This window comes from Gopherus evgoodei, chromosome 2, assembly GCF_007399415.2.
Source record: "Gopherus evgoodei ecotype Sinaloan lineage chromosome 2, rGopEvg1_v1.p, whole genome shotgun sequence".
NCBI classification, from domain to species: domain Eukaryota; kingdom Metazoa; phylum Chordata; order Testudines; family Testudinidae; genus Gopherus; species Gopherus evgoodei.
In genome coordinates, this window is record NC_044323.1 from 12453477 (window position 1) to 12478849 (window position 25373).

The following is a 25373-nucleotide window of genomic DNA, read 5'->3' on the forward strand; positions in this document are numbered from 1 at the left end:
CAGCTTCCAGCCCAGGGTCCTGTGGATTGTAGCTGTCTATAGTGCCTTCTGTAATAGCTGCATGACAGCTACAACTTCCTGGGCTACTTCCCCATGGCCTCCTCCAAACACCTTCTTTATCCTCAGCACAGGACCTTCCTCCTGGTGTCTGATAACGCTTGTACTCCTTAGTCCTCCAGCAGCACACCCTCTCACTCTCACTCAGCTCTTTGGGCCTCTTGCTCCCAGCTCCTCTCACACACTTCCTCTCCTTCAGCTCCCCCCTCCCTGACTGGAGTGAGCTTTTTAAATGCAGGTGCCCGGATTAGCCTGCCTTGATTGGCTGCAGGTGATCTAATCAGCCTGTCTGCCTTAATTGGTTCTAGCAGGTTCCTGATTACTCTAGTGAAGCCCCTGTTCTGGTCACTCAGGGAACAGAAAACTGCTCACCCAGTGACCAGTATATTTGCCCTCTACTAGACTCCTGTACCGCACTGGCCTGGATCTGTCACTCCACCTGGGTTATGATTCCTTAGGGTTATAAAAGACCAATGTTCCTGGGGAACTAACTGATTTTAGAAAGCTGGACAGTATTCAGATTCCTTGCCCACAGTGCTACTCCTGTCAGCTGACATGCTCTTTCCTCCTACCAGCTGGCTCACAAGGCTCAAAGGTGCCTCCCTTTTGCCCCTCCACCAGCCGTTAGCTGTTGCAGTTTGAGTCTAGTGTTCAACCAGCCACACTTCTTAAACATCTTCCCTTTATCTCTTGTACCCTTCCACCTTGTGACGTCAGTTGTATGTGGCAGCTCTGCATCTGCCATCCAGCTTCTTCCTTCACTAACTAACCCTGCCTGACTGCCTCTTCCCCAGCTGTCTCTCTCCTGATTCTGTCCTGCTCTCCATTCCTGCTACCTTTCTCATTATAACAACCCTCTAGATTCCCACAGCCCCTCCTTACCATAATCTCTCCTGTCATCTATTTCTCCACACTTCTCCTTACCTTCATTGTTCAGGGCCCTTTCTATCAATCCACCCAGCCTTTCCCCCTGCAACCCACCTATATTTCCTTCCCAATTACTTCTGATTACCCGACTCTTCCACTTCTGAGTTTTGACCAAAAATTCAGAATGAGGCAGGTTCATTGTATCTGCTAGTACTAAATTACTGTGGCTTTTAACAAAGACTCCATAAACTAGCCCTGGAGTAGATACAAGTGAAACAGATAACCATTATGATGCCATGCTTGTATTTTAGGCTTTAAATTAATACATTAATTGTAATGTAGTTGAAATAGCTGTAATGGAGACACTGGCTGCAAAATGTGCAAGGGAAATGAGGCTGTGTGTGAAAGAGCCATGATATATGAGGGTTGAAGAAACTGTTGAAGGGAAAATTTTACACTGGAATAACTGAAAACAAGAAAAGAGAATACAATATTTAGACAAAGTCAATAGTTTGATGTGTTAGTCTGATATATGTGGAAATGTTCCTACTCCCCAGTGCTGCTTTAAATGGGAATTGATGTGTCCTGTTTGGCTATGAGTTGCAAATGTAAGCCAGATCTTTGACCCTGGTCAGGTCCCTTTATGTCGATCTCTAACAGAGAAGCTGGGGATTTCACCAGATTAGAGGAACCCTGTCTCCTGCAGCGGTGACGTAGCCAGCTCTGCACCACCTCATGCTGTCCCCATCCCCTGGGACAAATATCAGGAGTAGGAGGAATGCTTTGCACTCCGGTAATCTCCAGATAGCGGAACAGCTCCTTGGAGGCCATTGCTGCTGGCATCGATTAAAGCAACCTGCAGATTAGAACAAATTAGAAAACTCTCTAATTTACATCAGTGTAGAACTGGCCCCTGACTACCACCAGGGTAGCTACCTTTTTTTGCTCATCTCAGGTCCTGTACTGAGAGTAACTTGGCTGGACCTAAGGATCTGGTTTTCAAGCTGAAATTGATTAGATACAGGGGATACAGCTTCTGTTGAATTAGTTCATGCTATAAATATCATTGCTAAATTCCAGTGGAATTACATAAATCCACAGCAATCCATCATCAATAATGGTATTACAAGGAATTCCTAAGGAATTGATATAGCAGACATGAAATCTTACTTGGAATATTAATTTCAATGCTACGGGATATGAGATCACGGATTAAAAACTTGTTGAAGAATCATAAGCAGTTCACTGATCAATTTAATAGCTAGTAAATTCCACACACAAAAATCCAATGAATATTTTGATTATTTATTATTGATTTGTATTCTGGACATGCCAACAATATGCTAGATACTATGTACACGCAAGGCAGATATAGATCTTGCATTGTAAAGGTTGCCATCTAAGACCCTAAGCACTTATGAATTAGTTTAATTTGATGCAGGGGAGTAGCTCCCTTGAAGCCTACTTACCTGCTCACAATAAAGCATGTATGAAGGTGTTTGCAGGATTGGGGCCAAAGCAGCATACAAAGGTTTTCAGGAAGAGGGCTAGAGTCAAACTAAGAACTGTTTTATTTATCTATTTTATGCACTCTATTGTTTCATTTTATAGCAATTATCCTAGAATCATCATAGAATCATTAAACCATAGAATATCAGGGTTGGAAGGGACCTCAGGAGGTCATCTAGTCCAACCCCCTGCTCAAAGCAGGACCAATCCCCAACTAAATCATCCCAGGCAGGGCTTTGTCAAGCCTGATCTTAAAAACCTCCAAGGAAGGAGATTCCACCCTCCCCCCCAGTAACCCATTCTAGTGAAAAAGTTTTTCCTAATATCCAACCTAAATCTCCCCCACTGCAACTTGAGACCATTACTCCTTGTTCTGTCATCTGCTACCACTGAGAATAGTCTAGGTCCAACCTCTTTAGAACCCCCGTTCAGGTAGTTGAAAGCAGCTATCAAATCCCCCCTCATTCTTCTCTTCTGCACACTAAATATGCTCAGTTCCCTCAGCCTCTCTTCATAAGTCATGTGCTCCAGCCCCCTAATCATTTGTGTTGCCCTCTGCTGGACTCTTTCCAATTTTTCCACAACCTTCTTGTAGTATGAGGCCTAAAACTGGACACAGTACTCCAGATGAGGTCTCACCAGTGCTGAATAGAAGGGAATGATTACATCCCTCGATCTTCTGGCAATGTTCCTACTTATATAGCCCAAAATGCCATTAGCGTTCTTGGCAACAAGGGCACACTGTTGACTCATATCCAGCTTCTCATCCACTATAACCTCTAGGATCTTTTGTGCAGAATTTCTGCCTAGCCACTCAGTCCCTAGTCGGTAGCAGTGCATGGGATTCTTCCATCCTAAGTGCAGGACTCTGCACTCGTCCTTCTTGAACCTCATCAGATTTCTTTTGGCCCAATCCTCTAATTTGTCTAGGTCCCTCTACATCCTATCCCCTACCCTCCAGCATTTCTACCACTCCTCCCAGTTTAGTGTCAGCTGCAAATTTGCTGAGGGTGCAGTCCATGCCATCCTCCAGATCAATAATGAAGATATTGAACAAAACCAGCCCTAGAACCGACCCTTGGGCACTCCGCTTGATACTAGCTGCCAACTAGACATGGAGACATTGATCACTACACATTGAGCCTGATGATCTAGCCAGGTTTCTATCCACCTTATAGTCCATTCATCCAGCCCATACTTCTTTAACTTGCTGGCAAGAATATTGTGGGAGACCATATCAAAAGCTTTGCTAAAGTCAAGGAATAATGTGTCCACTGCTTTCCCCTCATCCACAGAGCCAGTTATCTCCTCATAGAAGGCAAATAGCTTAGTCAGACATGACTTGCCCTTGGTGAATCCATGCTGACTGTTCCTGATCACTTTCCTCTCCTCTAAGTGCTTCAGAATTGATTCCTTGAGAACCTGCTCCATGATATTTCCAGGGACTGAGGTGAGGCTGGCTGGCCTGTAGAAGATCAGTTTAATGGCTGGAATTTTTGTTGAAAGAATGACCTTTAAGTGAATATTAGAAAATGCTGGCAAAAATAAAACATTGAACTCATAAATGTAAGTAATTATAACTGATGTAGCGAATGTTTGAAATACTTGCATTCATTTAACTGGGGCCTTATGAAGCCAATATAGTTTGAATTTTGAATAATGAATATTCACAACAGCCTTCTCACAAACAATCTGTAGACCAAGAATTATTGCTCTTAAATGATTCAGCTAGTAGTTTCGAATAGCAAATACATTTACAAAAACTGGAAGCTGCTTGTGGACAATTCATAAACGGGGGCTATTGAAGAGATCATCTTTGGGTCTGGTGCTATTTAACACCTTCACTAATGATTTTGAAATGAGGAAAAACAACATGTTAATTAAATTTGTATGAGTCACTAAACTGGGAAGTGTTGCAAACACCAGTGCTGACAAAGAAATAATAAAAAGAAGATTTAAAACACAGGGGCAAGTAATACAATGAAATTCATCTTAGAAAATACAAGCTGAGATATTTGGGCAAAAATAATCCAAAATAAAGACAATTTTGGAAGCAGTCATTTCAAAAGAGAATAAAGTAAGGTATTGGACTAAAAATGACATATAACTTGTAATACAATGTGAGTGTGATCCAAAACCATTAAAGCCAGTAGAAAGACTCCAGTTGTTTTCAGTGGGCTTTGTCTAAGACTCTATATCAAGCACAGTGTGTAATGCACTTCTGGATTATATATGAGCTGTAACTTGTTATAGATCAGGGAAAGTAATGGTCCCTTTCTTTATGGTGAAACTGTTCTTAGAATACTACTTTCATTCTTGTTGACAAACTGGACAGAATTCAGAGGAGAAAACCAGACATGGTTAAAGGTCTGTAGGGATGAGTTTATGAGACAAGATTTTAAAGAGTGTTTAGTAATACATTGAAATAAGGTGATGGTATGTATTTTGCTATTTACAGAACAAAAATAATATGAAGAAACTGCACTGGCAGTTCAGTCCCAAATAACCACAGTTATTAAATATTTATAAATGTGTAAGATCTAGCTACACATATCCCTGCTCTGCTTAGTCCTGGTGGCTCCTCAAAACATAAAACACAGTGAATACCACTACAGCACTCTCAAACTATTTAAAAGCATACTACCCTCTTCCTATGCACTAGATGTAGATATGTGGTAATCATCTGAAAGTATTTGAAGTTTGTAAACCATAAGGAAGCAAAGGACTTCCTTCAGGCTATACACACATATCCATGACATGCACACCTAAGACATTATATGTGCATGTTAGATAATAATTACAAACAAAAAATGATGTTAAAATAACATTATTAAAGTTTCAAAATTAAGCACTAAAAAGTTAGGACATGCCAGAGCTAAAGTTGTCTGTGCAATCTTAACTTGGCACCTTTGTGTATGTGCATTATGATACATTCTTTAATTACATGATCACATACTATTTTTTCTATAACATCCCTGCCTCCTTCAGTGCAAAGAATGGATGATTCTTACTTGATAAGCAGCTATTCAATATTTTATTTTCTCCTTGTTGATCAGTATGTGGTCCTATGCCTTATTTACTGTGCACTATTCAATATCTCATGGACTCATACTCTTTAAGGTCAGAAGGGACCATTATGATCATCTAATCTGACCTCCTGTACAATGCAGGCCACAGAATCTCACCCACCCACTCCTGTAACAAACCCCTAACCTATATCTGAGTTACTGAAGTCCTCAAATCATGGTTTAAAGACCTCCAAGGTGCGGAGAATCCTCCAGCAAGTCACCTGTGCCTCATGCTGCAGAGGAAGGCGAAAAGCCTCCTGGGCCTCTGCCAGTCTGCCCTGAGGAAAATTCCTTCCTGACCCCAAATATGGCGATCAGTTAAACCCTGAGCACGTGGGCAAGACTCACCAGCCAGCACCCAGAAAAGAATTCTCTGTAGTAACTCAGATCCGACCCCAATCACATCACAGACCACTGGGCGTATTTACCTGCTAATAATCAAAGATCAATTGCCAAATTAATTGCCAAAATTAGGCTATCCCATCATACGATCCCCTCCATAAAATTATCAAGCTTAATTTTGAAGCCAGATATGTCTTTTGCCCCCACTACTCCCCTTGGAAGCTGTTCCAGAACTTCACTCCTCTAATGGTTAGAAACCTTCATCTAATTTCAAGTCTAAACTTCCTAGCGTCCAGTTTATATCCATTTGTTCTTGTGTCCACATTGGTACTAAGCTTAAATATTTCCTCTTTCTCCCTAATATTTGTCCCTCTGATATATTTATAAACAGTAATCTTATCTCCCTTCAGCCTTTTTTAGTTAGGCTAAACAAGCCAAGCTCTTTGAGTCTCCTTTCATAAGACAGGTTTTCCATTCCTCGGATCATCCTAGTATCCCCTCTCTGTACCTGTTCCTGTTTGAATTCATCCTTCTTAAACATGGGATACCAGAACTGCACACAGTATTCCAGATGAGGTCTTTTATAATGGTACTAACACTTCCTTCTCTTTACTGGAAATACCTTGGCTGATGCATCCTAAAACTGCATTAGCTTTTTTAATGGCCATATCACATTGGCGGCTCATAGTCATCCTGTGATCAACCAATACTCCGAGGTCCTTCCTTCCTCTGTTACTTCCAACTGATGCGTCCCCAATTTATAACCAAAATTCTTGTTATTAATCCCTAAATGCATGACCTTGCACTTTTCGCTATTGAACTTCAGCCTATTACTATTACTCCAGTTTACAAGGTCATCCAGCTCTTCCTGTATGATATTCCGGTCCTTCTCTGTGTTAGCAATACCCCTCAGCTTTGTGTCATCTGCAAACTTTATTAGCACATTCCCGCTTTTTGTGCCAAGGTCAATAATAAAAAGATTAAATAAGATTGGTCCCAAAACCGGTCCCTGAGGAACTCCACTAGTAACCTCCTGCCAGCCTGACAGTTCACCTTTCAGTATGACCTGCTGTAGTCTCCCCTTTAACCAGTTCCTTATCCACCTTTCAAATTTCATATTGATCCCCATCTTTTCCAATTTCACTAATAATTCCCCATGTGGAACTGTATCAAATGCCTTACTGAAATTGAGGTAAATTAGATCCACTACATTTCCTTTGTCTAAAAAATCTGTTACCTTCCCAAAGAAGGAGATCAGGTTGGTTTGGCATGATCTACCTTTTGTAAACTCATGTTGTATTTTGTCCCAGTTACCTTTGACCTCAATGTCCTTAACTACTTTCTCCTTCAAAATTTTTTCCAAGACCTTGCATACTACAGATGTCAAAGTAACAGGCCTATAGTTACTTGGATCACTTTTTTTCCCTTTCTTAAAAATAGAAACTATGTTAGCAATTCTCCAGTCATAGGGTACAACCCCTGAGTTTACTGATTCATTAAAAATTCTTGCTAATGGGCTTGCAATTTCATGTGCCAGTTCCTTTAATATTCTTGGATGAAGATTATCTGGGCCCTCCGATTTTGTCCCATTAAACTGTTCGAGTTTGGCTTCTACCTCGGATGTGGTAATATCTACCTTCAGATCCTCATTCCCATTTGTCGTCCTACCATTATCTCTAAGCTCCTCATTAGCCTAATTAAAGACTGAGGCAAAGTATTTGTTTAGATATTGGACCATGCCTGGATTATCCCTAACCTCTACTCCATCCTCTGCCAGTGTTTAGCGGTCTCATTTCTTCTTTCTTTGTTTTCTTCTTATTTATATGGCTATAGAATCTTTTACTATTGGTTTTAATTCCCTTTGCAAGGTCCAACTCTACATGGTTTTTGGCCTTTCTCACTTTATCCCTACATGTTCTGACCTCAATAAGGTAGCTTTCCTTGCTAATCCCACCCTTCTTCCACTCCTTGTAGGCTTTCTGCTTTTTCTTAATCACCTCTCTGAGATGCTTACTCATCCAGCTTGGTCTACAAATCCTGCCTATGATTTTTTTCCCCTTTCTTGGGATGCAGGCTTCTGAAAGTTTCTGCAACTTTGACTTAAAGTAATGCCAGGCCTCTTCTGCCTTTAGATCCACAAATTCAGTCCAATCCACTTCCCTAACTAATTTCCGTAATTCTTTAAAGTTAGCCCTTTTGAAATAAAAAACCCTAGTCCCAGATCTATTTTTGTTTATCCTTCCATCTAGTTTGAACTGAATTAGCTCATGATCACTTGAACCAAGGTTGTCCCCTACAACCGTTTCTTCTGTGAGGTCCTCACTACTCACCAAAACCAAATCTAAAATGGCATCCCCTCTTGTTGATTCTTCAACTACTTGGTGAAGAAATCCATCAGCTATCACATCCAGAAAAATCTGAGCCCTATTGTTATTATTACTAACACTTGTGTTCCAGTCTACATCTGGGAAGTTAAAGTCTCCCATGATCACACAATTCCCATTAGTGTTTACTTCATTAAAATATTAAAGAGGTCTGTGTCCATATCCAAATCAGATCCCGGCGGTCTGTAGCACATCCCAAGCACTATCTCAGGGGAAACTCTAGTAGCTTTCTTTCCCAATGTGATTTTTGCCCATACAGACTCTCTTATCCATTCCATCACTTCTTATTTCTTTACAGTTAACCTCCTCATTGATGTACAATGCTACTCCACCACCTTTGCCTTTATTTCTGTCTTTCCTAAACAGCACATAGCCTTCAGTACCTGTCCTCCAGTCATGACTACTATTCCACCATGTTTCTGTTATCCCTATAATATCTGGTTTCACTTCCTGCACCAGTAGCTCTAGTTCCTCCATTTTGTTACCTAGGCTCCTCGCATTAGTGGACAAAATCTCCTATGAAGACCGCATTATTAAATTCATGGGCTTTTCTCTGTTGCTTATCACTATAGTACATGAGTGCTTCACAAACAGTAGTTAATGTGTCCCCACAACACCTCTGTAAGGTGAGGTGATGATATTTTCCCCATTTTACAGGTGGGAAACTGAGACTCAGGGAGATTAAATTCAAAAATATCCACTAATTTTGGGTGCCCAATTTGAGACACCTACGACCTGATTTTTCAGAGTATTTTGCATTATATAGCACTTCCTGTGTTCAAAGCACATATCAGAGTTAGAATCAGGACTCACAATTTGTCAGACCACTCTGTTTTATTAGCACAGCGCTCTGCCAATAACACCCAGATAATGTGAGTGGCCATGCAAGACCCAAACAGTCTTAGGGCTTGTCTACATCAGAAAGTTGCAGCGCTGGTGAGGGAGTTACAGCGCTGCAACTTTGAAGGTGTACACATCTGCAGGGCACCACCAGCGCTGCAACTCCCTGTTTGCAGCGCTGGCCGTACTCCCGTTTTGTCTCGGGTGTAGAGGATCCAGCGCTGGTGATCCAGCGCTGGTAATCCAATGTAGACAGTTACCAGCGCTTTTCTTGACCTCCGTGGAAGGAGGAAGCCTCTGGTAATCAAGCTGGTTTCCTTTCCCGGTTTGCTCTCTCGGTCCCGGAGCCACCCAGCAAACCGCAGGGAAGGAGACCTGCTTGCTCGGGGTTCCGGGACCGAGAGAGCAAACCGGGAAAGGAGACCAGCTTCGCCGCGGTTTGCTCTCGCATTCCCGGAGCCACCCAGCAAACCGCAGGGAAGGAGACCTGCTTGCTCGGGGTTCCGGGACCGAGAGAGCAAACCGGGAAAGGAGACCAGCTTCGCCGCGGTTTGCTCTCGCATTCCCGGAGCCACCCAGCAAACCGCAGGGAAGGAGACCTGCTTGCTCGGGGTTCCGGGACCGAGAGAGCAAACCGGGAACGCCGCGGTTTGCTCTCTCGGTCCCGGAGCCACCCAGCAAACCGCAGGGAAGGAGACCTGCTTGCTCGGGGTTCCGGGACCGAGAGAGCAAACCGGGAAAGGAAACCAGCTTCGCCGCGGTTTGCTCTCTCGGTCCCGGAACCCCGAGCAAGCAGGTCTCCTTCCCTGCGGTTTGCTGGGTGGCTCCGGGACCGAGAGAGCAAACCGCGGCGTTCCCGGTTTGCTCTCTCGGTCCCGGAACCCCGAGCAAGCAGGTCTCCTTCCCTGCGGTTTGCTGGCTGGCTCCGGGACCGAGAGAGCAAACCGCGGCGTTCCCGGTTTGCTCTCTCGGTCCCGGAACCCCGAGCAAGCAGGTCTCCTTCCCTGCGGTTTGCTGGGTGGCTCCGGGACCGAGAGAGCAAACCGCGGCGAAGCTGGTTTCCTTTCCCGGTTTGCTCTCTCGTCCCGGAACCCCCCTTGAAGCCGCCCAACAGCGCTGCAGTGTGGCCACATCTAACACCACTTGCAGCGCTGGTTGCTGTAAGTGTGGCCACTCTGCAGCGCTGGCCCTATACAGCTGTACTAATACAGCTGTAACAACCAGCGCTGCAAAATTTTAGATGTAGACATGGCCTTATTTATACAGATAAAAGAGTGGGAATTAGACAAAGGGACAAAGAAAGTAAAACAGTTACATTCACCTGGGGCACAGCATGCATATCCTACTTCCTTACTAACTCTTATTGATCTAAGGCTAATACTTCACCAATTGCCCTTAAACGGTGCAATTGTTCTGTGTTAATGTCTGTATTCCTAACACGTGGATTGCAGCATTCCAACAATTTTGCTTAAAGGTACAGACAGTATTTCTTTAATCCTTTCTATTTTCACAATGTAATTAATTCTACTTTCTCACACAGATCAAATTAATTTCAGTTACTGGCTGTGTGTGCTCAGTACTTCTGCTCATGAGGTCTTTAGTTAGGCACCCAGAGAATGAGAAGCATATAATTAGTGACCACCTGTGAAAAGTTTGGTTTAAGTGGCTTGACTAGTGCCACATAAGAAGTCTGTGGCAGGGACAGAGGTGTAGTCTAATTCCCACGGCAGGGTTCACCTGCCTTAACCATGAGGCCATCCTTTTCTCTTCCTGCAGTCCACTGCCTAATGCACTATACAAAATTTGGGCTTTTGTAATAAATGAGGCAGGGATCCTATAGGTAACACTTTTCTTCATTACCACAACCCTTATTCATTCCCAGAGCAGGTCCATCCTTATGCACTAAATGAGACCAGGGTCCAGTGGGGAAAAAAAAGTATGTGACTGTGTAATTAAAGACTGTATCATAGTCCATATGCACAAAAGGCCAAATTAAGGTTACACAGGCTTGTGACAGACACCCAGCAAGGAAAATTTCCACTCAAATGGTTAAAGTTTGGCAAAGTTATAAGGGAACTGAAAATAGGGTTTTATAATGGGAAATGTCAGGAAACCTTAATCATAGGCAGTTCTACCTGCCCCAGCTATAATTAAATAAGTACTAAAAAGTATATGAGTGTGTAGTTGGGCAGCTGCCCCACTCCTGCAGAATAGGGGTTAAAAGCAGCCAAGCTAGGCTGATTGTGGAAGCAGCCACAGGTGTGGCTGGCTTAATCAGGCCACAGCTGACCTGGATGAAAGGGATGTGGGCAGGGCCGGCTCTGGCGTTTTTTCCACCCCAAGAAAAAACAAAAAACAAGAAATAAACAAACCTGCGGGGTGGCTGGAGCAGCAAAGAAAAAAAAAATCCACAGGGTGGCTGGAGCGGCAAAGCAAGAAAAAAAAAACCCTGCGGGGTGGCTGGAGCCAGGGTGAAAACTTTCGGAGCTGCAAATGTACCCCAGGCAGTGGAGTGCACGCCCCAACTAGCAGGGGGGGAGGGGGAGGGAGCGCAGGGGAGAGAGAGAAGGGGGGCAGCCAGGGCTTCCTTCAGTCAGGGTGCTCACCACTCAGTCCCTCCCGCCATGCCGCCTGCCGGGAGAGCTCCGCACCGCTCCGGTCGGTGGGGAGGGAAGGACGCGGGCTGCCGGGCTTGCTGCAGACCTGGCACTGGCTGGGGCAGACGGAGCGCGTAGCAGGCTCCCAGCAGGACGCTCCCCTCCTCCGTGCCACCGGCCCCTACAGGGCGGCCAGAGCGGCGAACAGAAAAAAAAAGAAGAAAAAAAAGGGCAGCCGTGCTGCCCTAGAATTGGACGGAATGCTGCCCCTTAGAATCTGCTGCCCCAAGCACGAGCTTGCTTGGCTGGTGCCTGGAACCAGCCCTGGCTGTGGGGCCAGGAGACAGGGGAGTCTCACTCTAGCCCAGGAGTGGGAAGGGCTGATTTCCTGGGAGTAAGCTACCTGAGGCGGAGCAGTGCTGGGGAAGGGTATAGGGTGCTGAGGAGCTCTAGCCTGGTAAACCCCCAAGCTTCAGGCCTTGTTGAAGGCCTATGAAAGTACTGGGGCTGCAGAGGGGCAGCCGGTGATAGGCAAAGGCAGGAGGTCCTACTCCCTTGCTGATGAGTGGCCGTTACAGACTGCAGTCTGCCTCAGGGAAAGGGGGTTGGATGATGACTGGCAGTAGCCACTGAGGCCAGGTGGGTTTAGAGGGTTGGGGGTTAACCAGAGAGGGAAGACCCAGAGGTCTTCTGGGGCAGGACCCTGAGGAAAGGGGCACTGGGGTCTGGGAGGGACATGATGGGGGGGCTAAGGCAGTTGACTATTCATACACGTTATGCAGTAGAAACCCAGTCAGTTTGTACATTTGAACTTAGAATGGATAAATTACTAGAAATGACAAGGTAAGGAACAATACTGCAGTCCCAAGGGGGATGGACTAGATGACCCTACAGATTATCTTTATTTCTAATTTCTAAGATACAATAACTCCTTGTGCCGGTTGTGCTGTTCTTCCATCTCTCAATGCTAGTCATGGCGTTGAGATAGCTGGTAAATCTCCAATGCCATGAGGTCCATCCTGCTGTTTTGCCTTTGTTCTGTAAACCCAGCCATCAGCATTCTGAGAGCATTCCCAGTGTTCTTACCAATTTCCAGTGAGCTGGAAGGTAGCTCACTAATGGGTGCAAGATACTCCTAATTGCTTAAAAATAATTTCGTAGTTTGCTTTCAAATAATAAAGAACTGAGAAAGAGGAAACAGGAGACAGACAAGTTTTTGAGGGACTAAACCCAGAAATTTCCATGGCTGCCCTGGGTACTCATGTAATACATGTCCCTCTTTCAGGCTGTGTTCGACATTTCCCTTGCTGTATGGTGAATATCACAAAGTTTCCAGGCAAAACGTGGTGGAACCTGAGGAAAACCTGCTACAAAGTTGTTGAACATAGTTGGTTTGAAAGCTTTATCATATTCATGATCCTGCTGAGCAGCGGTGCCCTGGTAAATTTTTACTTAATCTCATCTCAGGTTGAATTATAATTGTATGCAGAGGTGTTAATTTAATATCCAAGACATGACTTTTTTGCTTAGGGCAGAAACATGTATTTTCAGACTGGTTGATAGAAGTTTCAGACTGGTTGAGAGAGGAAAAAATTACTTAGCATAGGGGTAACTTCTATTTTATAATGACTGTAAAGTACTGTAAGTGACATGACAGATGATTGCCATTCTGCTTGTATATTGGTTTTGCTGTGGCTTTTCTGTGGCAGTTATTTCAAATGCATAGATTATCATTTCTAGGTGCTGCATTAAAATCAAGCATAAGAGCAGCCGTAGTGGGTCAGACTAAAGGTCCATCTAGCCCGGTGTCCTGTCTTCTGACAGTGGCCAATGCCAGGTGCCCCAGAGGGAATGAACAGAACAGGTAATCGTCAAGTGATGCATCCCCTGTTGCCCATTCCCAGCTTCTGGCAAACGGAGGCTAGGGACACCATCCTGGTCCATCCCAGCTAATAGCTGTTGATGGACCTATCCTCCATGAAATTATCTAGTTCTTTTTTTAACTCTGTTATTGTCTTGGCCTTCACAATATCCTCTGGCAAGGAGTTCCACAGTTGACTGTGCATTATGTGAAGAAATACGAACAGGGGATGAATCAACTGATGATTACCTGTTCTGTTCATTCCCTCAGGGCACCTGGCATTGGCCACTGTGGGAAGACAGGATACTGGGCTATATGGAACTTAGGTCTGACCCATTATGGCCATTCTTATGTTCCAAGTGGGTCCAAAAGGGTTAACACTGCTCTGGAACAATGCAGGATGTATGTGTGTGTCCCCTTGCTGTCTGTGGAAGAATGAATACAGTCATTAAAAAACCTGGCCCAAACTGACCTAAATCAACAGAGGATCCAGCAAAACACAAATATGCCCCAATGACTGAACAATCATATCTAACAGAAGGAAACCCCAGGAGACTGGACGTGTGAGCTGAGCTGGAGAACGATGTGTCAGGTGACTGGTAGAAAGGGGCTTTTTGAAGGGACTCAGGAGCCCAGATCTGCAGGATAGAGGGGAGAGAACCAGAGATGGAGTCCATCACAACTTGGCTGGCTCATCAAGGTTTGGTCAGGATGGACTATGGCTTAACTTCTACCTCTCTGTGTTCAGATAAGGATTTTCAGATTCTGTAGTCAGGTGACTAATAAATGGTTACCTTGTTTTGAAAAGGCTGCCTGTGTCACTGTAAATACTCACTGAGAGCATTGTGTCCTGAAGGGGCACAGTACAAGCCTCCCACAGGACTCTGGTTTGGCTGGATCCACTGCAGGGATCAATGGAGAGAGACAGGGATGCTGGTGCCAAAGGCCCAGTCTTAGAGACCACAAGCCTATCTCTGTGAAACTGTGTAGGTCCTTGTGGCCTGGCACACAAAAGGCACTCCCAGGAAACTGGTGGCAGGCTGTGGGGATAGACCTGACTCTGTGACAGTCTCTCTCACCAACATAAGTTGGTCCAATAAAAGATATTACCTCATTCATCTTGTGTCTCTAATATCCTGAGACCAACATGACTACAACAACACTGCAGAATTTTGTGCCTTTCTGAAAATATATTCTCCCCCTAGAATCCACCAAATATAAAATTCCATGGGACAGAAGTGATGTGTATATGGAGGGGGAGGGATAGCTCAGTGGTTTGGGCATTGGCCTGCTAAACCCAGGGTTGTGAGTTCAATCCTTGAAGGGGCCGTTTAGGGAACTGGGGTAAAAATCTATCTGGGGATTGGCCCTGCTTTGAGCAAGGGTTTGGACTAGATGACCCTTTGAGGTCCCTTCCAACCCTCATCTTCTATGATATATGTGCATGCTTAACCATAAGCTATAAATTGGTCTGAATTTGTGTAACTTACATATTGAGAGGCCTTAAGTAGGTTTAACTAACTTAGTTTCCCTCTAGGATTATATTTCCTTAGAGTCACCTCAGAATTTGACTGTTTGTTTCACAGATTGTATCCTGGAAATTTCTAAGCCTGTAATGAAATTCTGTGATAGTCATCTAGGTCTGTAGTTGACTGAGTCTATAGGGTTGTCTTCACTATGAGATATATCAGTGTTGCTGTGATTGATGCAGCAGCCATCAATTTTGCTGGTCTGATGAAGACATGATAAATTGATGCAAGAGCACTCTCTTGTCAACTTGTGTTACCCCTCCCCAAAAGGCTGAAGCTATATCGATGGGAGAGCATCTCCCATTGACATAGCGCGGTGTACACAATACTGTAAATTGATCTAAGCTATGTTGATTCAAATTACATTTCTTACATAACTTAACTAGCATAATTTAGAACAATTTACCGCATTAGTGCAGAACAGGCCTATATTTGTAACAGGGACACCTGTTTATACTTGTATTAGGATTTTCAGAGACAGATGATGCAACTCTCAAACTTCCACATATAACATGTAAAGCAGCTGAGGAACATCACATCTGCTGCTGATCTCTCTCAAAATTCTGCTTCCAAGATCCTGATTTATTTGATGTTCTTCCCTGAGTGAAGAACCACATCAGCTCTCCAGGAAGGTTCCTAGAGCTGAAATGCATACACAATTCTAAATCAGAACTTGCTGTTCCCTTCATGAAACAAACAACAAATTGTAAGATTATTTCATAATTAAAACAATGACCACATACCAAGTCCTTTCAGCTTTGATACTTGGAGGACTTATTTATGCTGATGCAGGATTTGGGGAAGCATAAGAGAGATCGGAGTTGGCATTTCTACCACCCATCTTTACATTTTCTCATCCTCCATCTCACCGCTTGTAACCACTTTGTCTGCCACAAACGGATTTTTGTGTCACAAAATATAACTTTACTGAAGATTGACTATATATTGTGACAGGGTCAGGCCAGATGGCTACAGGAGAGTGATAGAAGGCAGGTATATTAGCCCCAGGTTAAGTAGGTCCCCTTTTCCTGGGTAAGGTAACAGGGAAGGTTCCACCACAATGAAGTACTCCAGTATGACAGAGGTTGGCAGCAACTTTGGGAATGTTGAGGGGATCCCTTCTTTCCTCCACTCACCCTCCCCATCTTACCCTCCTCACCTCCATCCCTGAATGATGCAGTGAAAATCTGAATAAACATGAACAGTAGGACATTTGCTGTTCTGGATCAAAAAGTGTCTAAACAAAGCATTTTGACATTTTCTCAAATCAGAGTTTTTCTGGATTCCATTCTGTGAAACAAGAAAACTTTTCCAAAACCATGGAAAACAAATTCTGTAGTTCCAGCCAGCTGTAATGATCACCTTCATTGGGACTATTCAAATGTGTAAAGTTAAGCTGATTTGTAACTGTTTGCAGGATAAGCCTCCAAGTTTCATGTGGTTTGGGGTTTCATAATGAAAAGTGCATACCTCTCTCATCTCAGCACATTCAATATAATCCCACTCTGCAGAGTTTCAGTGGAATATTTTAATCTTTATTATTCCAGGCATTTGAAGATATTAATCTTCAAACAAGAAAAAACATTAAAACCATGCTGGAATTTCTTGATAAAATCTTCACTTATATCTTTGTCTTCGAAATGTTTCTGAAATGGCTGGCTTATGGCTTCAGGAAGTATTTCACCAATGCCTGGTGTTGGCTTGATTTCCTAATTGTAGATGTAAGTATTGCATTTGAACAATTCTGTGAACTGGATACAGCAACAAAATGTTCACTCTTCTTTTTTGGATGTAGCTTGAAGGGGAACTGATTTTTAGAAAGTGCTGAGCACCTATCATCTGAAAATCAGGACTCTTCAAGTTGTCTGAATTTGGGCAATGAAAATCATTAGTCTGTTTAAAATTTTGGACTCAAAATTCCTCCATCATTTATAATCTCAGGTAGCACTAATAACTCAGATAAATACATTTGTTTTGTTAAAATGTATTGGGTGAAATCTTGGTACTATGAAAGAGAATGGATATTTTACTATTAACTTCAATGGGGCCAAGATTTCACTCATTATTTTTTAGTTGTCAGTGTCCATTTAAGATGCATTTCTACTTGTGCTATACAGGCTATTTATTCACACTTCCACTGGTAAGATTTTTTTTGTTTTAAGCAAGAGTTTAAAACAAAAGAAGAGGAGGAGGAACAGATGGTAGGATTTCATTAATATTTTGGACTTTTACTTTGTGTCTTCATTCAGGTGTCTTTAGTAACCCTCGTAGCTAACTCACTTGGAAGTTTCGAAATAGAAGCCATGAAATCCCTTAGGACTCTCCGAGCTTTGAGACCATTAAGAGCATTGTCACGGTTTGAAGGGATGAGGGTAAGAGTAAATAAAGCAACCATCTAGTGTAAATATCAAGGATGTAAAGTGACAATATTTTATATGGTTTTGTTTTCATTATATTGCACAGCACCATAGTTAAGGTTACATTTAAGAATTCAGATTTAACAGGCGCTTTAACTACCTGTTTTGTAAAAGTCTCATTGAAATGGCACCAAATGAAACACAGAATGAGTACAGTTTGAATTTTTTGTGGTGGATTGGTGAAAAATGGGTTGATACAGAGAATAATAAAAGTTTTAAAATCATCCTTTTTGACAATTTTTCAGTCTATTCTCTCACTTTTCTTTGTACTCTTTTTAGCAAGAACTCTATTACAATCTGTGACTTTTCTTTTACCTACATCATTGTTCTTCATGTGCTAATCATTAAAATACCAGTTGTACATTAGGAGTGTTTGTCAATAGAGCATTTTATAACTTTTTAACCATATTGGAAAATTTAAGCGCACTTATCTATGTTTTAAACTTGGGTAGCTCAGTCTTTTGTAAAGAGTTTTTTTGTCAGTTAGCTTTAGAGTAGGTCTTTTGTTACTATTTTAGTTTTAGTTTTAACATTTAGTTAGCTATTGGTACTGGGTGATAAGCAGCTATGTTGACTCCTAAAGCTCCCAGTTTCAAAACATGCCATTTGTGTATTGTTGCTATACCAGCCACATGAAAAGTGTTTTTACTGTCTAGATAAGTGGCATGTTTCTAGTAAATGTACAATCTGCTGTTCTTTCAGCCAGTGGTTTCAAATGACCTGGGAGATTAAACTCAGGATATATCTCCCGGGCAGATCCATGAGACCTGATTCCAATCCTGGTCATTCAGACTAGTTTGTTTCCAGTATTCCTTCAACAGGAAGTGGTCCTGTGACTCTTAGAAGATCTTTGGCTGTGTTCCTGTGGTTGTTAGATCTTTGGCTGAAAAGAGCCACAGATTTCATTCTCCTGGTCCTTCAAGGAAAAAGAAGGCAAAATCACCTTAAACTTCAAAAGGGACTTCAAGGCATAGAAAATTGCCCTTAGAAGCCCTGAATCATATGACTAAGAGCTCAGAACTGTTAAAGAGAATCTTCTGATTGTTTTGGGCTTCAGTACCACCTCTGAATGTTATGCTACCATCTACTGTAGGTGCTCCATCAGGGCTCATGGATTCAGTACCAAGTGCCCAGGTGCCATTTAAGTTCAAGAATGCTGCCTCCAGGTCTCTTTTCTCTTTAATGCTGCATGTACTGATGCTGACAGTTTCTACAGCTCCAGCTTCGGTACCAGTTATTTCAGCCATACCATCAGATTTAGTTGTATCTGATCTTCCAAAATCACCTCTATTAGCTTATACTGAAAATCCATTATTGGTACTGTATATGGGTGAATCATAAATACTGTCTATCGAACTTCTAACTTTAGGGTCTGAAATTCACTTAATGAAGACTCCTCAAAGTCCTTATTCAGAAGAATGTATATTTTCTTCAGCTTCTGAGGCAAGTTTGGAGGGATCTCCTTCTTCCTCACCTGCCTATCTCTCATCAGAGGTTCAGTTTCAAACTAGACTGCAGCAGTCTTCTTGTAATTATTATGAACCTTCCCTTGCTTCTAGTTTCCTTCTCCTTGGGCAGCCATGCAATTTCCTTATGGGAAAAGATGTGGCTGTACTGGTGCCCTTGGACTCTTCATCAGAGTTATAGGATCCCAACTTCATCTAATTCAAGGCAAAGGTCAGCATCACCTGAGCAGTCAGAATGTCACCCTCGCACAGCAGCAGGTTTCCTCTGATACATTTCTCCAGGTACCAGAGACGCATCAAACCCCGGAGAAAGAAGCATAGGTTCCAGTGGAAAAGAAACACAAACCCACCTGGTTCAAGTACACAACCAGCTTCATCATCAAAATATCAGTTTTGAAGGAACAGTTGAGGGTTTAAAGCCTCCCCATTGTTTAGCCTGCCAGCTACAACCGTTTTCCCATCTCCCCATTCTGACACACATGTGAGTGAATTATCACAGACAAATGAGTTTTGGAGATTGTTATATACCCCCCTCCTTTCCATCCTTTTCTCCCTCCCTCTTTAGGAACCCTTCCCATGAACTCATACTAAGACTGGACATAAACTACCTCCTGTGCTTAGGAGTAATAGAGCCTGTCCCAGCGCTACACAGGAGGAAGGGTTTCTATTCAAGTTACTTCCTCTGACCAAAGAAAAATGGAGGGTGGATACTGATTTTAGATCTAAGACTCCTAAACAAACTTGTGCAGTGCCAAAAATTCAGGATGGTGACTCTGGCAGCAATAGTTCCTTCATTAGACCGAGGGGATTGATTTTAAGTCCTTGACTTACAAGACACACTTCCATACACCCAGCTCACAGACAATACTTGCATTTTGTGATAGGTCAGGATCACTTCCAATATCATATACTTCCTTTTGGTCTCTCCTCAGCTACAAGGGTGTTCTCAAAAGTTCTGGAGATGCTGGCTGCTCACCCTCATCAAGAGGAATGGTGGTTCTGCCATACCTCAGCAACTGAATGTTCAAAGCTGTTTGGGGAAGTGCTATTGGCCTCCCAGAGGGCTCTCTCACTGTTCCTGCAGTTAGGCTTCCAGACCAATGTCAGGAAGTATGTGTTGACTCTTATTCAGAAAATACACTTAGTTGGGGCATCTTTGGATTTGCTGACTGCTAGGGCCTATCTTCCCATAACCTTAACAAACCTCATCAAGATTATTCAAGTGAGCCTTCAGTCCTCAGTGAGGTTCTGTTTGCAGCTCCCTGGGTCATATGATGGCTTGCATTTTCATCACATATCATGCAAGATTGCACCTTTGCTGCTTTCGGGGGTGGCTCAGGACAGTGTATTCACCTCACAGACACAGCTTAACCAAACAAGTTTCTGTTCCATGACAGATAAAAGATGCCCTAGAGCAGTGGAAGGATCACCACAATGTTGGGATTGGCATTGCCTTTCTTCGGTCAATTCTGATGGTAACCATAATGACAGATGCATTGCTACTCAAATCCAGGAGGGAAACATCTCAGTGTTCATACTGTCCAGGGCAGATGATCACCTCAGGAGACCAGTCTCCACAACCACCTGCTGGAACTAAGGGCAGTCAGAAATGTCTGTCTCTTCTTTTTTCCTCTGATCAGAGGGAAGTCAATCAAGATCTCGACAAACAAAGTAGCCTGCATATTTTCTATCAATTGACAGATCCCCTGTCTGTGTGTTGAAACAATTAGGCTATACACCAATTCCATAACTTATCATATTCACGTTTCGGCAATGTACATTTCTGGAACACAAAGCTCCACAGCTGATGTTCTCAACAGACACTTCTCCCAGGACCATGAATCAGTGGATCCTAGATGACATATTTTGAATGTGGGGACATCTGGAGGTGGATCTTTTTGTCTCAGCCACAAACAGGAAGTGTTGTTTGTTCTGCTCAAGGAAGGGCCTAGGCCTTCAGTCTTTGGCAAATGACTTTCTCCTTCCTTGGACAAAGGGCCTGTGTTACACATTTTCCCCCAACACATCTGATTCTAAAAGTGCTGGAAAAAATAAGGCAGGACAAGGATAAGGTAATCAGGATAATCTCTACGTGACTGAGACAAGCATGGTAGCCTTACCTGGCTTGACTGTTTCCTTGTCTGATGGTCAATCATCATGCTTCCCTCATTTTCTCTCTCAAGATGTGGGATAAGTGCTTCATCTCAACCTAAAGATTCTCCACCTCAGGGCATGGTTCCTCAGTGGTTCATGGGTATAGAGTCTACCTGTTCAATAGAGGTTCAGCAGAAAAGAACCTACCCATAGTACTTCAGAAGTGGAACAGGAGCTGTTGCTGTGAATATAGCAAATTACCCCTGAATCTTCCTCACTTCCACTTATCCTGGATTGCCTGCTACAACTGAAGAAAGAAAACAGGCTTAACAAGTAATTTGCTTAAGATTCATCTAGCTGCAATATCAGTCTTCTATTCTCTAGTGGAAGGGTTCTCAATATTCTCTCACCCCACAACTGTAAGATTCACTAAAGGACTGAGGAACCTCTTCCCTCAAAGCCCCTGCTCCAGTCTGGGTCTTAAACTAGTTCTCAGAGGTCTCACAGGGCCTCCTTTTGAACCTATGGTGACCTGTTAATTCCTATACCTATCTATGAAGATGGCCTTTTTAATAGCCATTGCATTGGCATGAAGAATTGTGGAAAACGAGGTCTTAATGGCAGATATTCTCTTTATAATATTCTTCAAGGATAACATTTCTCTATGTCCATTTCCCAAATTCCTTCCTAAAGTACCATCTGGGAATGAACAGCAGGGGATGGATCATTTGATTACCTGTTCTGTTCATTCCCTCTGAAGCACCTGGCATTCACCATGTCAGAAGACAGGATATTGGGGTAGGTGGACCTTTGGTCTGATCCAGTATGGCTCCTCTTATGTTCTTAGCTGAGTTTAATATGAACGAGACCAGCGGCTCTCAAACTTCTTTCTGGTGACCCCTTTCACATAGCAAGCCTCTGAGGTGACCCCCCCCTATAAATTAAAAACACTTTTTAATACATTTAACACCATTATAAATGCTGGAGGCAAAGTGGGATTTGGGGTGGAGGTTGACAGCTCATGACCCCCTATGTAATAACCTTGTGACCTCCTGAGGGGTCCCAACCCCCAGTTTGAGAACCCCTGAACTAGACCATACATTTACCATTTTCTCCCCAAAACCACATAACTCAGGTCAGGAAGCTTCTTTCCATACTTTAGATGTCAGAAGAGCACTGCCTTTCTATCTTTATAGGACCAAATTATTTCAGAAGTCTCCTAGACCAGTAGTTCTTAACCAAAGGTGCAAGTGCCTCTGGGATACTCAGAGATCTTCCAGAGATCTATTCATCTAGATATTTGCCAAGTTTTACAACAGGCTACATAAAAAACACTAGCAAAGTCAGTACAAACTAAAATTTCATGCAAACAATGACTTGTTTGTATTGCTCTATATACTATACACTGAAATGTAAATACAATACATATATGCTGATTTATTTTGTAATTATATTTTAAAAATCAGAACGTAAGCAATTTTTCAGTAATAGTGAGCTGTGTCACTTTTGTATTTTATGTCTGAGTTTGTTCTCAAGTAGTTTCTAAGTTAGGTGACACTTGGGGGTACAAGACAAATCAGACTCCTGAAAGGGGTACAGTAGTCTGGAAAGTCGAATCAGTGCCTTAGGCCATTTGTCTCCTCTGAAGACAGATCTAAGTGTTTCACTGTTTCTACCCAAATACTATCAAGGTGGACTTGGCGATATATCATCACTTGCTATGAGGTTGCTAATGCCTAATCTCCTTGGGTTCTGGTCCACACTACTAGGTCACAATCAACATCTATGGCCTTACTTAAGAATGTTCTAGTACTTGAAATTTGCAAGGCCACTACGTGATCTTCAGTACATACTTTCTCCAAACACTATATCATGCCTCTAGATCCGATGTGGCAGTGGGCAGCCCAGTTCTTTCATCTGTACTAGACTTTATTCCAAAACTGCGTCTTCCTGAGGATACTGCTCAGAAATCACCTGAAGTGGAACACACATAGGGATATTACTTGTAGAAGAAGGAAACCCCCCGGTGCAGTAACTGTAGTTCTTCAAGAAGTGTATTCCTACTTGGTGCCCCACTATCTGCCCTCCTTCCCCTCTGCTTCGAAGTTTTCTTGGTGGGACTTCGTGGTAGAGAAGTAACTCAGGGTGGTTCATCCGTGCAGCTCTGTATAACCTCGGCATGGGCCACAAAGATGTGTAGAGAATAAGAACAGTTTCAGTCAAAACTGCTAATGAAAATCTCCAGTTGAAGGTATACAGAACTCCTGCACACCTGAAGTGGAGAACCCATAGGAACACACATCTTGAAGAACTACAGTTGCTGCACTGAGTGAATAACCTTTCCTTCTAGACTTGTGGATCTTTACATAAAGCATAGATATGATAGTCAGAGTTCCCCATTGAGTTCTGATGTCCCTTTGTTAATGATTAAACCCTTCTGAGGTTTGCAAGGGCCTTCCATTTGTATCTCTTCAACCAACTTAAATGAGGATAATGGATGCCGCTAAACTAGGTTGAGGTGTGAACTTCCTACATCATCAGACTCAAGTCTCAGAAAGAGTCTCTTCTACATATAAAATTTGTTAGAACTGTGAGCAATTCATCTTGTCTTGTCTTGATCTGACTAGGACAAGGTTGTTCAAGTCATCAACGATACTGCCACCATTTTTTTCATAGAATAGAATCATAAGACTGGACAGGACCTAGAGAGGTCATCTAGTCCAGTCCCCTGCATTCATAGCATGACTAAGTATTATCTAGACATCCCTGACAGGTGTTTGTCTAACCTGCTCTTAAAAATCTCCAATGATGGCAATTCCATAGCCCCCATGGGCAATTTATTCTAGTGCTTAACCAACCTAACAAGAAGTTTTTCCTCATGTTCAATCTAAACCACCCTTGCTGCAATTTAAGCTCATTGCCTCTTGTCATATCCTCAGAGGTCAGTGAGAACTATCTTTCTCCCTCCTTGTAAAAACCTTTTATATATATGAAAACTATTATCATGTACCCCCTCAATCTTCTCTTCTCCAGACTAAACAAACCCAATGTTTTCAATCTTCTCTTGTAGGTCATGTTTTCTAGCCCTTCAGTCATTTTTGTTGCTCGTCTCTGGACTTTCTCCAATTTGTCCACATCTTTCCTGAAATGTTGCCACCAGAATTGGATACAATACTCCAGAAGAGGCCTAATCAGCATGGAGTATAGTAGAAGAAATACTTTTCTGTGTCTTGCTTACAACACTCCTACTGATATATCCCAGAAGGTTTGCTTTTCTTTCAACAGTATTACAGAGTTGACTCATATTTGGCTTATGATCCACTGTGATTCCTAGATCACTTTCTGCAGTACTCCTTCCTAAGCAGTCATTTCCCATTTTTTCTGTGTGCAACTGATTGTTCCTCCCTAAGTGGAGTACTTTCCATTTATCCTTATTGAATTTCATCCTATTTTCTTCATTCCATTTCTCCAGGTTGTCCAGATCATTTTGAATTTTAATCCTATCCTCCAAAATTCTTGCAACTCCTCCCAACTTGGCAATGTCCACAGACTTTATAAGTGTACTCTCTATGCCATTATCTAAATAATTGATGAAGATATTGAACAGAACTAGACCCCGAACTGATTCCGGTGGCACTTCACTCAATATGCCCTTCCAGTTTGACTGTGAACTACTCATGATTACTCTCTGGGAATGGTTTTCCAACCAGTTATGCACCCACCTTATAATAGCTCCATCTAGATTGTATTTCCCTAGTTTGTTTATGACAAGGTCATGTGAGATTGTATCAAAAGCCTTACTGAAGTCAAGATATACAACATATTCTGCTTCCCCCTATCATTATCATTTCAATTTATATTCTGGTTATTTAACAGAATTTGGGTTGAATTTGGGGAGAAGCTGCTAACAGAAAGTTATGAGGTAATGCATTTCTCATTCTGTTGTACAGCTTCTCTCCTCATTCATTGGTAATTCATTCCTTATTACCCTGTCAAAGAAACATAAATGGACAAGAGAAACAGGGTAAAAACCCTTATGTCAAGAAGTGCAACTTCTTTGGGAATGGTGTATACAATATCAGATGTCCCTGAAAACAGTTCATCTACCAGGTCTTTTGAATGCTCATAGAGTTTTCATCAGACCATGACCGGTTTCCGAAGAGACCTGTGGTTCTTAAGAATTCCAGAATTGGGGTCAGCCTCATGTGGATCTGCTTGCTACAAAAAGTATCAGAGGTATTGCACAAAATCAGGGATCAGCCCAGGCTCTATAGCTGACATGTTCATCATCTAATGGTCTGTAGGCCTTCATTTTGCCTACCCTCCCCTGATTCCAAGAACA

The 25373-nt window shown here is 42.7% G+C and overlaps 1 protein-coding gene across 1 annotated transcript in view; it reads left to right on the forward strand.

Moving 5' to 3' along the window:
- LOC115645406 (sodium channel protein type 5 subunit alpha-like) overlaps positions 1-25373 on the forward strand; it is a 98558-nt gene that overhangs the window by 57104 nt on the left and 16081 nt on the right. Inside the window, 3 exon segments of the mRNA XM_030550006.1 lie at positions 12950-13104; positions 16602-16775; positions 17304-17426. Coding sequence (XP_030405866.1) covers positions 12950-13104; positions 16602-16775; positions 17304-17426 — 452 coding nt within the window.